We start from the raw sequence: 16,190 nt of genomic DNA, 5'->3' as shown, positions 1-16,190 counted from the left end.
CGCCCTTCTTCTCCTCCGAGGCGGCGTCCCCGGCCTTGCCCGGCTCCTCGGGCTTGGGACCAGCGCCCTGGGCGGCCTCGGTGGTCGCGGGCCCTTCTCCCTCCTTCTTGGCCACTCCGTCAGCTACAGGGGCGTCTTCCTTCTTTTCCTGCGCTTCGGCCTCGGCAGCCTGGGCCTCGTCCTTCTTCTCTCCTTTGAGCTTTTTCCTCGTTATGTGTCCACGGAAGCTCGCCTGAATTTTGGTCGCGGCTTTATGAGCTTTATCTTCGGGTTTGATGCCATCTTGTTCAATCTTTTGGTCCTCGTCATTTTTTTCAACCTTGTGGAGAAAAGAGGGACAAAAAGGAAAGCTCTCTTGGTGCTCTTTTCCTTCACATCACAGCATTCAACAATACTTATTGAGCAATTTATTAGGTGCGAGGCACCTTACTTGGAGTTAGGAATCCACAACGCCCTGAAAGTTCAAATCAAGCCTGACATCTTTCCCATGGTTTTCTATAGGGAAAACGATGGTCTTTCTGACATTCCACAGTCACTAGTTCTGTTTCGTATGTATTTCCTTTCCCTAACTCAGTTACTCCACTGCCTGATTTTAGCCATCCTTTTTAAAAGATGAAGGAACAAGGAAAAAAGAAAAAGAGAATAGAAGAAAGAAATGGAAACAAACTTTTGTAAATAAGAAGAGGAAGAGGGGTTGAAGGGAGGGAAGGGAAATGGGGGAAAAAAAAAAGAAAGAAACAAGACATATCATGTAAAGTACAAATTCCCCAAGATGAATGTGATCATCATGTATATCTAAAATCTAAGAACAATGACAAAAAAAGAGGTATCGTTGCCATTCAATGTGTCCTAGGCTTTAAAGCATTCTGAATGATACCGTGTTGTGAGGATTTGTGGGAACTCTGTAAATCTTTGTAATTTAAAAAATATTATGCAAAAGTCTACATTCTCCCCTAACATTTCAAAATTAGTAAAGAAATTAATATATTCAAGAAAAATATGGTCATTTGTTGACAAAATCTAAATGAATTCCGCTGCTTTGAGGAATGTGTACAGAAATTGACAACTCAGAATGCTGGTCATAAAATGGTGTCTAACTTCCTCCTAAGTGTGGGCCAACATCAATAAGAAGCATATCAGGTCATTACACCTGGGACAATAAAAATTCTCATTATTCTATTTTCATAGAAATAGAGTCTTTTATGAAAAGTAAAATATGCTATTTTCAAAAAGTGGTGTGTAGTGACTAAATTAAATTTATTATTTCCAAAGCAATTTAAACCTAACATTAGTTTTTTATTATCAATTAAGTGATCCTGGTACTAAAGACAAGAGATGAGAAGACAATATTTTCAGTTCTTGAAAGCAATATTTACAACTTCATACGTGCTGCAAGTGGCATTTATCCCCATGGAAATCAAATTACAAGATAGAGCTATAAGAAATAGGCAAGTACAGAAAATTCTAGACAGTTCTATTGTTCAGCAGGGTGTGCTCCAACTCACTACTGAGGGTCTCCATTCCTTTCTTGCAACTTTTGAGCATTTAACTTTTGTTCATGTTTGTGAGTACTGTTCTAGAACTGGGAAATACATAACAGTGACAAGGGAGCAATGCAATAACTTTCTTCAAAAGCCCATTAATAAAAGAGTATTTGTCATGTACCATGTCCTATGCATATAGTCCAAAGCTGCCCGTGTCCTTGACCTTGGCCTTGCTCCCGTTTCAGAGGCAAGCCACAGCTGCCAACACACAGTCTGTTTTCCACCTGTCATACCAGCCCTGCCCCAGTGACCCAGATTCTGCTAATCATAATATAGTTCTATTTGACATTCTTTGGACAAGCACACAGACCTGCCATTGCTTACGTCCATTACCATGCCCATGGATACATAAATATAGTTATAAAAGCAAGATAGACAAGAAAATAAAAGCAGGATTGACAATTTTCTTAGCAAACTTCAAGATAAGCCTTTCTGAAAAGCACTTTGGAAAGGGCCAATCTGTTTCAGACTCCCAGCGCGGTACTGCAACTGCTCTCCCCCCCAACCCCCAACCCCCACCCCCGAAACCTGCTGTTCTTGATGACTCCAACTGGGATGTGCACAGCACAATTTCGGGCATGGGAGCAGCTGCCCCTGCCAGGAGCTCTCCACTCAGAGATGGAATCATAACCCTGTAAAATTAACAGTTGTGAATGGAGCACAGAGCCAAGATGTTGTTATTTATTTTACTCAGTATTGATTTTCTGAATGAGGCATTTTTCTTATATGATATGACAGCTGTACTTGGACCCTGATGCCAAGCAGGTCTTTAATATGAATGTTGCTTCTTATGAAAGAAAAGAAAATGGATCAGAGTGGGCAAGTGTGCAGGAAAGACACCCCTGTGACTCAAGAAAACTATCACTTTAGGACCCCGATTTCCCTTTCAGAAAGCAAAGCATATAGAATAAAACTCTTTAAAAAGTTGGAAAACAAAAATTAGAAAGCTGAAGTTTTATAGGTTATAAAGATGACAAGAGTAAATAACCTCTCTCTCTCTCTCTCTCTCTCTCTCTCTCTCTCTCTAATTTCACAGAGCATCTTCTACTTCAACATTTCCAATGACCAGAATTTAAACTTCTCTATTCAACATCTATGTTAAAAAGACTGTCTGGAAAGGCTCAGACTAGATTCAGATGCCTAGATTGTGGGAACAACCTCATGTGAACAATCCAGGAGTAAAGGGGTGTAGAAGGGAAAAGGGGGGTAAGAGGCAAGAGAACAAGGAAAGACCAGAGTCAAGAGAAAGAAAGTCAGTGACACAAGAGCCAGATAGTTTACCAGGTAGATGTGCTCAAAGGCATAGTCAAAGAACTTCACAGGCATGGACTTTATCCTGGAGGAATTGCTGGACCTCTTAACACCATAGAGATTCAGGAAAACTAGATAACAGGGTTTGTCTGAAGAAAGACAACCAGTACTCGAAAGACTTTCCAAATAAAGGGAAAAATAGAAAAGGGGGTGAACAAGGGAGGAAAGGAAGGGAACGGAAAGGGGATGATAGAAGACAAGTGTAAAGTTTACGTTTCAAACTAGACAGTGCTGGATTGGGTATATATGCCTTTGTTTTGTTTTGTAACTAGTTCTTTTAAACTGGCTTAAACTACAGGTCATTTTCTCGTAAAAGTCCTTCTCGCCACTTAGATAAGTAGACTGAGATATTTTGTTGAGGGAGGAGGAAAGAATCAAATAAATGCTGGGTTAGCCCCAAGGTGTCAGGCTGCTTAGAATTTTTTCAACATATGAAATATAAAATATGCTAATTTACTTAAGACAAAGAATATTTGAGCTCAGAGGAACCAAGAATCATTCAGTACATTCAGCTAAATATTTTCCATTTCTAAAAGAGGAAGCCATGGCTCTGAAAAATTAAGCTATTTGCATAAATTCATAGAGTGAGTGGGTCAGTGGTCTGGTTCATTTTTGAAATCAAGTCATTTTCTCCAAGTACAACTGACCCCAAGTCCAGTGATTTTGTTTCATTGACCTCGAACAGCTTGGAGTTTCTTGTAGCAGATAATCTATAAAGCACCACGACAGCAGTGTCATTCACTCATTCACTTAACCATACTGAATGTCTGTGCTAAGCAGACACCAATGTTAGTGAGGGGAAGGGTGCGTAAGTTTCCACGAATGCCTAGCTTGAAGAACTAAAAATAATACCATTTTTACAGAACAGTTCAATGCATTTAACATTTCCAATGGTCACAGGACACCTCAATTTTTGAAGAAAAAAACCCACTAAGACTAGTATCTGCTTCTGCCAGCTATAAATAGTACTGTTATAATACTTCACATTTGTGAATGATTGGTTTTTAAATAACTTACAAATCATTGATGTACTAGTTCTTCATCCTAAGAACCTCTTTAGTAAACCAAAATTTATTGAGCCTATTTATTGAGCAGAAGATATTTTTGAGAAGCAAAATTGTAGGGTGGGTGATATCCTCAGCAATGGTTTCTTTTATGCATTATAGGGTTTTATGCTTTTCAAAATCCTGTTTAGCTTACAAAATACCAGAATAAAGTATTAGTGGTATATATATGTATATATATATATATACATATATATATATATATATGTATATATATATGAAATCTGGCAAAAATAAGTACTTATTATGGTCCCATTCTATTTTTTACTAATATTTTATTGAGTTGAACTGTAGTACATTTTTACTCTATTTTACATTATTGATATTTTTACATTATTAGTACTTTGTTAATATACTTTACTGAAAATGTCTAAGTATTAAAATGGTTCACAGTGGCATTTTGGTACCTCCTTTGAACATACTCAAAGATCAAGAATATAGTGAAATGCCTCTTATAAATGAGAGAAAGTGGGATGAACATCCCCCTCCGGTTCTTCAGATGAAATATTTTTGCATGTTTCTGGGCAGATGTAGGGAAAACTGTGTTATTTAAGACATGAGTCCTCACAGAGGGGATGTACAGGGCTCCATCAACACTGAGTCTGACCTGAAGGTCTAAGAGCCATGAGGGCAATGGGGAAGCAGAAGGATGTAGGTGGAAGCAATGAAACTTTTAGGCCTTTGATAACAATCATCACAACTTGTTCAAACTTTGGTTTGCAGTGCAGGAAAAAGTTCTTTCTTAGTCACTGGAAAGGTTGGAGAACATATACTGTGATGGCTGAGAAATTCTCCAAGGGGATGTGGGACGCGAGGAATGGTCTTAGGATTCTGGCAGAGCGGTAGTTGAGGGAGCCTCTTTTCCCCTTTAAACGAAGATACAGCAAATGGCTGCATTTCTGGAGTCAAAATAAGTGGGCAAGACACATTTATTGATTAACTAAAACAAAAAACCTAGTGATTTGTGTTGAACATTTTTGTATATGTCAGGCATAGATCTAAGTTGCCTAACTAAATGAATCCAGGGTCAAAGTCAGTCCTGAGAGAAAGGGGCTCCATCTGGGCAGTGGGAGGGCCCTCAGATGGGCACTGCCTGCTGCCAAAGTTTGTGTTGATGACCTATAGAAGGGGTACACTCAAAGACAATAGGGCAGGGAAGGTAAGGGAGACACTAGTCTCTGCTTTTCAAAGGGGGCTCTATGCCTGTGGTGGCTCCTGAGCTGGAAATCGAAGTGAAGGACTGGCCATTGGGCTGCTGAAAACCATGACATCACAGACCAGATCACGAGAGGAACTGTGAGGCTTCTGCTCACAATGGGACTGACAGGGAGAACAGCGGAGAGCCATGCGTCTGGGGCCAAACAGACAAACAGCCTACCAGCAGACAGGGCCCTGCACCACCACCAGAAGTGAATCCTCTCTGGATGAGGGGCCCTGAGAGCACACTGTACCCTGAGCTCATGCAGAGGATGCCAGGAGCTGACCAGCAGGAAATGAACTCAGACCCCATGGAAATTAGCATCAAGCAAACATCTTTCCAGGTTAGACACTGCAAAATGTTTCTTGTTGGACACTCAAGAATACAAGGTGCGGGTATCTTTCCCAAAGAATTAAAAGAATCATATCACAGTGACATATGCGCACCTATGTTTATAGCAGCACAGTTTGTAATAGCTAAAACTTGGAAACAGCCCATTTGCCTATTAGTTGGAAACTGGATAAAGAAGATGTGGTTTTTCTATAAAATGGAATACTACTCAGCCATAAAGAATGAGAAAGTAGATTCATTCATAGGAAAATGAATGAGGATATACTCCTAAGTGAAATAAATAAGTCACACATGTGTAAATACGGATAGTTTCTCTGGTGTGAAAAACTAAAATAGTACTCAAGATCCTAATGGGATAACTAGCAATGTGAAATAGGAAGAAAAGGGCTAAAGGTGTAGGGACAGTGGGAAAGGTAGGGGGAGGGGAATAAGGGAAAAGGAAAAAAATGTGAGAAAATGTAAAAATGGAATTAAAATTTTGTAGGTAGGGAAGGGAGGAGGGGGTGAAGGGAGGGTGGGGACAAGGGGGAAAAATGAGAATCAAGACCTGTCATGTAAAGGTACAAGATCCCAGTAATGAATGTAACTGTACTGTATACCTAGAATGTACCAATAAATTCAATTTTAAAAAAAGAATACAAGGTGCAATACTACAGAAATTGGTTTAAATTATTATCGTCTTCCTATTATATCAACTAGTGGATTTTTATTAATTAAACCTTTTTTATAAATTAATTTCTGAGTCAGTGGGCATTTGATACAGTTGGCTCAATAAACAAATTATAGACACCATTCTTTCCTACTGCAACATGTATTCTTCCCCAAATATAGACATTCTATCTACTACTTTCCTTCTAATGCTTATAATCACCTGATATATATTTTCATGTTATTTTTTAAATCTTCTCTTAAACTATAAATGTTCTGAAGAAAGAAACTTGTCAGTTTTGTACAATTCTTAAAGCCCCAGTAACTAAAAAATGGCCATCACAGTTATCTTTGAAAAGTATTTGTAGGTATCTTTACGAAAAATATTTACATGTTGCACTGTGCTGGTGACCAAAGAACATGTAAATAAGCAGAGCTCAGCCAACCGGCAGGAGATCCTTGCTGTGCTGTGGGAAGCTCCTGGTCATGAATGCTGAGGACCATCATCAAGCAACTGTCTACAACATTTGCTTCTATCCTCTTACACTTATTATGAACAAATGGTATATGTATTTAGTGTTCAGTTTAATCCTCATTACAACCATGAAAAGAACACATCACTGGATCTGCTTTATAATGAAGACAATGAGAGACTAGGAAAGGACCCATTATCATCCAACTTCTAAACATCAGAGCCCATCCTTGGTCCTCATCATTGACTTTGTCCAGTGCTTTTTAAAATAGAACGCAGGGCAGGGGATTGAGCTCAGTGGCTCTGCCACCTGCTTCTCTAGTGCAATGGCCTGAGTTCAATCCCTGATACCAAAAAACAAAGTCAGATGATCATTCAAATTTCTGGCCAATGAAATATTTAGGCTGGGCGTGGTGGTGTACTCCTGTAATCCCAGCACTCGGCAGGCTGAGGCAGGTGGATTACTGTGAGTTCGAGATCTGCCTGGGCTACATAGTGAGTTCCAGGTTAGTCTCAACTACATAGTGAGACCCTGTCTCAACACACCCCCACACACAAGAACAAAAATAGCCCATATTTCTTAAGGCATAAGAGCATTCTAGGAGTTAGATAGGTATAGGTTTGAAATCAATCTCTCCCACTTATCTGCTCTTGCCCTTGAGTAAATCAGCTTCAGGGTCCTATCTGTGAGCCAGAGGAATGAGAGAATAATCCCACTGGGTTGTGAAGACCAAATGAGTTAATGTACCTAATGTACTTAGCACAGTTCCTGACACATTACATGTGTTCATTATGTTTCTCATCACAATCATTGTCATCATCAATACCCTCTGTAGTCATACCTGCATCACTGTGGTACTAAATAAAACACGTAACATAAGACAAATGCCACTAGGAATTGGTCATTTTACTTTATTCATCCCAGGGAAGAGAAGCCATTGCTTTCCCAGGGAAGAGAGAAGCCATTGTTTAACTCTAACAGTTCTGCTTAGCCATCTTTTCTCATAAACACAAGCAGAAAACTGTCTAAAGTGAGCCACAATATACAACTGAAGTCTTTCCTATCCTTAGGAAGGGAGGAGATCTGTTTGCACTGTCAAGGTTCTACTTGTCTACTTGTCTACCCACTGACATACAACAACTGATTGTCTTTCAACCTTTTCTAAGTTTACCCACCCCAAACGCCCTCTAGTCCAGAAACTTAGTGATAAAGTCTATTCATTTTCAAAATATATGACCTTTACCTGACATCCCTTTGTCCCACAAAAAAACTCATTTAGCAACTATTTCACCTATCACACAGATCCAGTTATATTCCCTCACTCATCCAGTCAAACAATTCCACATGCTAGTTTTAAGAGCTACTATATATATTTATATCTGGTAAACATTATGAGCTAATGCCAGACATTTTGTAAAGAACTAGCTTAGTAGCATCTGTTAGTAGCATCTGAGAATCAAAGTTCATTATAATTTCAGATTTCCTACTCTGTCTAATCCCACCCCACAGGATACTTAATGCTACCCAAATATCAGTAACCTCCTATCTAGTAAAGGTACATATCATCTGATATCAAAATGAATACTATTATTAAGTCTAGTTGTGAGAGATGGAAAAGAACTTGGGATTTATTTCCTTTGCAAAAATAAAGAAAAATTTAAAAGACAACGTCTTGAATTTGTGTATTTACCCCATAAAATACTTGCAACTTAAAGGTTTTTCTTCAAGGAATCACAATGAAGTAGATTAAGTAAGTAAAGTAAGTATTATCCCCTTCACAAAATAAGTAAATAAATGGGTAGAGAAAGGTCCTTAATTGCCAAGATAGGTTTTAAACCTAGGCTTCTAATCACTTACATTTAAAGAACCTAACAGAAAATCAACCCAAGAATCTAACATCACTCATTCAGAATTTATGGTGGTTAGAGTGCAGAGTCAATCGAGTGATCTTGGGATCTACCCAGCAAGTGGTGGCACACACTTCTGGGTGCTGCTGGGTGGGTCGTGGAAGAATGGCTTTGGGTGTTGTGCGTGATTTCGTGCCAGTTTCTTGGCTGGCACTCATGCCCTCCTCTGCTGCCTGGCTGCCAAGAACTAAGCATCTTTGATTACCATGGCCGTCTGCCATGAAGCTAGCTGACTAGGGACTGAGCTCCCCGAAACCCTGAGCCAAATTAAATCTCTTCTCCTTTAAATAGTGTGAGTCAGGTACTGTGCCTCAGCAAAGAGAAAGCTGACTAATAAAGTATCTTTGCATCAGTAGTAACTCTAAGACTGAGAGTATATTTTAATTATCAGAATTGGTGTGCACGTCTGAACTTACAAAAAGGGTATTCTCCCGAGTATGTAGCAGGGATTAGGGACAAAAACATACTTGGAAGGAGGAGCTTGGTTGTTTTCCTTGAAAATTCATAGGCTTTTAAAGTGTGCCTGTGCACTTCAGGTGGCTGGTAAGATAATTTTTCAGGGGCACTGCTCTCCATCTGCAATAATTTCACACATGCCTCGATATTCTACACTAGTCACCAGGTAAGTGATTGTCTTTTTAAAACACTACTTGAAAAATCTCAAAAAAAAAAAAAAGAATAAGTTTGTTCTTCTGTGACTCTAGAAGATATGTTACATTGTGCTATGAGTATTTTTACTGGGAAGCAGAGGCAAAGGGCAGGTGGAAATAGTGAGTGTTTTCATATACCTACAGTTCTGAGTATGAACAGGCTCCCACCCTGGATTACCTTCCCGAGGTAGCTGGACTATTTAAGGACAAACACAGAGATCCTAGGTGAATAAGTAAATTACAATTTTAAATCTAAGTTTATGGTAGCTGCTCATGTTGTTATTGTGCTTACTAATCTTCCCATTCTGGAATTTCTGGAATCCCATGTCCTCCTGGTCATAAGCCATGAGCACTCATTGATTAAATGGCCTCTGGCATGACTTTGGAGTCAAGCAATTTGAATTTAAAACCTGGCTTCATCCCTGCAGAAATATAAGAAATATAATATTGTGTCCAGGGTTAAAATACTTAGTTTCTTTGCAATTCAGTTTCTTCAGCTCTCCTAATTGGATACTAACACAGAACATGCAGAATTTTCTTTAATATTTGTAAAATACCTGGAAGAAGATAACACAAATGAATTGAAAATTGCTCCTATTTAGAGACTGTGGAAGGGTGAATTTTTGACAAGTATTTTATAGTTTTCTGTTTGATAGCTCCATGGAGGAAAGTGTCATGGGTATACACACTAAAACATTTTATCATCCCAAAATAATGTTAAAGGTAAAGATTACAAAATACCTTTAGATAATACAATAATAACAAATTGAAAAAGATCTATAGGCTTATATATCAAGCCCTCTTCTAAGCACTTATGTTTTATATATACATATACATGCCAAAACATTTTATTGAAATGTATTTTTATATAATAACTAATTTAATACTAATAGTAATGTTATGTGCTAGATACTATTATTTTACAGAAGAAGGGACAGAGGTACAGGGACATTAATGAACTTGCTAAAAAGCACATAGCTAGTAAGTTGCAGTCGGAACTTGAACTCAGAACACGTGCAAAGGGTGTGTACAAGGTAGAACGCCTGTAGTAAGCCAAGTCGAGAAATCAGGTGAGGACAGATCTAATGTGCACAAGTTTTTATCGTGCCTCCAGGGAAGGTGAAAAGCAGACTGGAAGGTGGGACATTTCCGAGCAGGACTTTGTCACGGCCAGCGCCTGCCACTGCCGGGATATTTCAGAGTGTCTAAAGGACCAGGCATCTGAGCTGTCACTCTCATTTCATCTTCCTCTTACAAGATCTCTTTACAAAAGTAGAAAGAAATTTTCAAAGCAGGGACTGTGGCATTTTGACCTTGTCCCACAGGTGATGCCGTGACTCATTTTCTTTGTGAAAATTTTGGTGGGGACAGTTCACACTTGAGATGTTGAGAACAGCTCAGAAACTAGCTTTCCTCTTAACCCTGAAAGCAGGAGAGAGAAATTATCAAAGGGCAGAGAAAGCAATACTGAGAGATGAGTAGAAGGGGATCCCTGATCAGGTATTATGGCTATTCACTCAATGAGAATGGCAGGCAGATGAACCAGAACTCATGCATTCTTTCAGAAGCAAGGTATTGAGCAGATGACAAAGAGTGGGTTCTGTGATTTGTTCCTCAATGTGAAGATTTAAATCTAGCCCGCAATCTTGAAGTTAACACTGTCCTTTCCTTGAATGAACTATTGGTTTCCTCACAGTTTTAGTGAGGCAGGTAGGGAATCTGTCTAAAACCATTTTGTGGATGCCGTACCAGCTTGGATACATTCCCCCAAGTATCACACCATCGATGCCGCATACATCCTTTGTGCAGTGCACTACCTGTTTTGTGACTGTCCCGTATGACCCACAGCTCTCGGATACCACCCACTCTGTGATTCTGCAGAAACACTGCAGTTTATGATACCATAAATGATAGGAAATTCCTTCTTGTCTGTCTTTGAAAGTGTATAAGTTAATTTTACAACTTCCGAATTAATTCCTATGAACCTGACTTCTGTGGATTTTTAATAATCCAGTCTTTGAGCAGAACAATTAGGCTGAATTAAATAAAATAGGGACATTTGCCTGATTCTGGGGTCTTGAAGTCAATGAAAGTTATTTTCCATTCTACTTGCTGTATAGAAAATGATGCGATGAGCCATAACCTTCTCATAAATGACATCACATGAACCAAAAAGATGCACAATGTACCAAGTCTGTGCCTGGCACAGTGTAACTCTAGAAAATGGGTGGTTTCACAAGTGTGTCACATATAGAAAATCTGGAGGCCCTATTGAGCCCTAGAGCTCCGAGAAGTTAGGTTCATGCCACCACTCTTTCCACAATTCAGATTTACTCATTCAAAATGGCTAATTCCTCATATTCCCAGGTCAGCTAAAACTAGACCCAAGACTAGGAAAAAGATCTCTGGGGACTCCAATAGCTATCCCTCCCTGTAGCTGAGACAACCCCTCCTAGCTAGAATAATTCCCTAGCTTCTTCCCAAGCCAAACTTACAATTAGTAGTCATGTTAGAGTCCAGTGAACTGAAAGGAAAAAAAAAAAAAAAAAACCAAAGCTGCCTGATACTTCTGCAGCCTCTGATAAGCGGGTGCGAAAATTTGACTGTGCCATGATAAGTACTCAGAAACAGGAGGTTTAACCACCATACCAATACTAGATATGGCTCATGACCACACTAAAGCAGATGCACAGGGAGGACTTAGGCAAAGAGTCTCCTTCTATCAAGTGTTTGTATTTCTAACTTGGAGCATTTCACCCATATTTTAAGGTTCAATTCAACTGACACTGACAATTGACATGATAATATTTAATTTGAGAAACATTTTTCACTTGGTTTGTCCTCCATGCTACTTATTTTACCAGATTAAGTTAAAGCAGAGTTATGGGTTTATCATAACATATCCCTTCCTCAAAAGACTTTCAAAATGCACATTGCTAATCAAGCTAGGAAGATATGCAAAGGTTAAGCATCTGAGAAGCTCAAGAGTTAGACACAATCTGCCCTTCCCACATCTCTTGTGAGTGTGTCTGGAGTGGTAGCCATGTGAAGCTACGCACTGCTTGTGCTCCAGGGCTGTGGGGCTGTGATTTCACTGGCGGCGCAGGCTTCCTCGCACACCTCTGTCTCACGTGTCTACCGAAGACTCCCACATCAGTCCTGCTTCACCCAGCCCCATCTCCTCCTGGGTTAGACAGTTTTCTTGCTTTCCTGCATCGGACAGTGCAGGGGTCAGCAACTATTTTTCTGCAAAGGGCTAAATTGTAAACACTTTTTGTGTTTTTGTTTTTCAAGCCTAAGGTCTCTATTACAACTATTCAACATGATGATGGAGGTATGAAAAAAGCTATAGATAATACTTAATGCATGAGTAGGACAGTGTGCCGATAGAATTTTATTTGTGAATATTAAAATCTAAATTTAAGAGAATTTTAAGGTGCCATAAAAATATTGGTCTTTTCATTTGCTTTCAACTATTCAAACAATTTTTAAAAGTTCCCTGGCTTATACATCATAGTTTTGCAACCTCTGGAGCAGAGCATGACTTTTTAAATGTCCACTCAGTTGTATGTGTTTTTGTGTTACACTTATTCCTGCAGCTACTTCCCAAACACTCTGCTTCCTATAAGTTCTTTGAAGGGAAGAGTATTGTCTTATCAATATAATAATAGAAGCTAATATTTATTTATCACTGTGTGCCAGGCACTGAACTAAGTGTTTTGCACAGCAAAATCTCATGACAAATGTATGAGGTAGGCGTTATTATAATTAAAATGTACAAGGTTTGCGTTAGTATCATTATTGCTGATGAGAAACTACTTGGGAGGTTCTGTATTTAATATGTGGTAGAGCTAGGATTTGGCAGTCAGAAGCCCGACTCCACAGCCCAAATTTTCTACCTCTGTTTCACATGTTAAGACCTCAATAAATACCTGGAAAATGTGTACGATATTTTGGACTAGACTTACTTTTTTTCTCCTTAAGAATAGATTGTAATAAGAAAGACTGAAAATGAACCCACAGAGCAACTTATTGTGCCATGGCAGGGACACCATCAGCAAACCCAGAAAGGTGTGACACAGAAGTTTGCCTTCCTTATCATAGCCTTTGCCTGTTATCTCATAGAAGAGTACTCAGCCCCGATGATGCACAGAGACACTCAGACCTGAATCTAGACATCACGTGCAGAGTGCACATGGGAGTGACTGGTGGCGAAACGCACCAAAGACTTGCTGAGCCCCAGTGGAGGAGCCAGGCCTGTGAGCTAGCAGCTTGTCAGCCAGCCATACTCCCAGAAGGAGAGAGGAGCTGCAGCTGGGAAGACACTTCCGCAATACAAAAAGACTTTTTTTAACCATCAGAATTGAGCAAATCGCGTATGTGTAAGGTTTTTTGAAGTCAAGTTAAATGATGCTACATCACTAGACAAAAGATCACACCCACTAGCTCAAGTCTCTAGAGACTGTTTCTAACAATCTCAAGTCAGTGAGTTCAAGGCAATGAAAGCCATCTAGCGTAAGGAAGGTAGCACAGTGATCTGGCAAGAGGAACAAAATGTTCTTAAAGCTCAGGGCTCCTGTGTGAAGGGAAAGTCAAAGAGGAAAGGTGCTGCCTCCAGCCTTCCTGCTTCCCATGGGGACGCAAAGCATCTGCACCTAGGACAGGTCAGGCTGGCAGGGCAGACTCTTAACCAGTCCCAGCTGACTGAATCAGAATCTGCGTAGTAGCATCTCCTTTGTACATCAGTGTGTGAAATGTGCTGGCCGCACCTCTCAGAATTAGCACACCTGTTCTGGGAAATCTACACTTCCTTTTTAGAGAAATAAGAAGCAGCAGATAATTAGTAAAAGTTCTAGATCAATAATCAGAAGATGGGACTGCAGACCTAACACATCCACCTGATTGAAAACTATGGAAGTCTCTTTCCTTTTCTTTGCCCCAGCTTGCTTGTCTGTACATGAAGAGAGTTGGCTAGGGTGTGTAAGATCCAAACATTCAAAGTATCACAGTTTTCCCTGTGTGCCAATGTACACATATGTGGTCCGATTTCCTATTTCCCCAGAAAAGAAACTCAAGGAATCACCCATGTTCTATTCCCTGCATCTGGAGTGGACAGTCTCCTTCATAGACTTTTGTCTCTATTGTCAGAGGACAGATAGACAGATGATAGATTAGATAGATAGATAGATAGACAGATAGATAGATAGATGATAGACAGTCCAAAATGGATCACCAAGTTGAAAGCAAAAACTTGTCTGTTGTCCTGCCTCCTATGCAGTGAGATGTCTCACTCTATAGTTCAGGATGCCTTTACTCACAAGCTCCTATGAACTGATAAGTGACACATCTCATCAGGAAGGCAGATACTAGCATCCATTAAGCACCTAATTCCAACTGTCTCTGAAAGTAGGATCACATCATTCACTAGTCAGCAAAAAGTACACCTCTATGGTAAAAGGGTGAAAGATTCTAAATGAACACCCACCTTATTTGACAATTTTTAAAGCCACATCGTCATTCTGTGTAGGAAATCTGAATGAAATCTGCTGCTCTAGTTGGAGAAAGAGAGGGAGTCTGCTAAAAATAAATAAATAAGATATGCATATCACTGCTACCCTCTGTCACAATTGGTTTCAACCTCTTTGAGCAAGAAAATGAGGTCAGAAAACAGGAGAAAAAAGGTCTAACTTCCATCACCTTTCTACATTCTTCTCAAGCAAACGCAGTGTTGTCTTTCTTTAAGCTTCACCCTAAGCCTCCTTGCTTCATAGCACTAGCTACCAGGGCAGAGAATCTATAAAAGCACTCTGGCTGATGTCTTGACTTATGTGGACCTTAAGTCATTTCTAATCAGAGACAAAGCCCATCCTGTAACATCATGACTGTCCCATGCTCTCATATTACTGAGGGAATGGCAAATACATAATGGTGCCGTGCTTTTCAAGCTATGAGAAAATGTCACACCAAATCTAAGTTCCGCTGCATCCACCTATAATCATCTCACTTTCCCCCCACCTGCATCAGGTACTGTCCTTCCTGAAAAATAGAAACTTATTTGCAATTGTCTTTGCAGCCTGCTTTTCAAAGTGGAAAATGAAGATGCCCGGGAATCTTAAAATACCGTAGTAACAATAATAAAGGGCCATTGTTTTCCATAGGAATTTCTGGCTTTGACGCCTTACTGGGCATTCCCTCCTCTCCTCTAATGAATGACCAGGTGTTCTGTTTAGTTTTCAAAGATCTCTCCTGCCGACAACCTCCCTGCCTACTGCTCCAGCCTCTCTTTCCACTCTTTACCCTGCTGGAGAAAAGGACGCAAACGCCCAGAGGAAGTACAATGCGCTTTTTTTTTTTGCAGCCTCCAGGCAAGGAAAAGTTCAAGGCACAAGACAACTTCCAAATAATCCAGTTTCTTCTCTTCTTTCCTTCCCACTCATTGTGTAAAGACGCGGGTCTCAGTCCCCCAGAGAGGTTGCTGCAGGTGAGAAGAGCTTGCAAGCCAACTAATGAAAGGCGGAAGAGGGAGCCCTGAGCTTGGCCCTCGCAGCTTTTCTACCGGCAGAGGTCCCTGGGGTAGACTGCTGCTTTTGTTCTTCAAGCCATGCAAAGAAGCAATTATCTCCCAAACAAGTTTGTGGAGGCTCCTTAAAATAAAAGCAACCAGAACAGACAAGCTTAAATATCGCGTGGTTTCTCTTTTATTAGAAACCCAAAATATAAATAAAGAGCAAAATAAAAGGAAATAAGGACATACCGATCTTTTGCAAAAGGGTTCCAAGAGATGAGGTGGGGGGAAGGGAATGAAAAAAAATTAAGATGTGTCACGTACTTGTATCAACTACACAGGAAGAAATGTGATCATTATGTTCTGCAAACATATACTAATTAAAAATAAAAATTGAAGATAAAAAGATTTCCTAGTGCTCTCTCTGAGAGAGCAAGGAGCCCGCTGTAAGCTTGGGAAGTTGGAGGAAGGGCTCTAAGTGCCGCAGGCGTGGAGTCGGCGCCCCGGCAGGGGAAGGGAGAGCCGGCCCGGGCAGCCCG

At 40.1% G+C, this 16,190-nt stretch overlaps 1 protein-coding gene across 3 annotated transcripts in view; it reads right to left on the bottom strand.

Annotated features, from left to right (window-relative positions):
* The window catches only part of Gap43 (growth associated protein 43), a 103,465-nt gene that overhangs the window by 42,784 nt on the left and 44,491 nt on the right, over positions 1 to 16,190 (bottom strand). For all 3 annotated transcript variants that reach the window (XM_033755912.1, XM_033755913.1, XM_033755914.1), the window contains exon 2: positions 1 to 319. This exon is cut by the window's left edge and continues 267 nt beyond it. In XM_033755912.1, coding sequence (XP_033611803.1) covers positions 1 to 319 — 319 coding nt within the window. The remainder of the gene's footprint in view (positions 320 to 16,190) is intronic.

This window comes from Fukomys damarensis, unplaced genomic scaffold (assembly GCF_012274545.1).
Source record: "Fukomys damarensis isolate Sample0158 unplaced genomic scaffold, DMR_v1.0_HiC HiC_scaffold_24, whole genome shotgun sequence".
NCBI lineage: Eukaryota > Metazoa > Chordata > Mammalia > Rodentia > Bathyergidae > Fukomys > Fukomys damarensis.
This window is presented reverse-complemented; position numbering and strand designations above follow the sequence as displayed.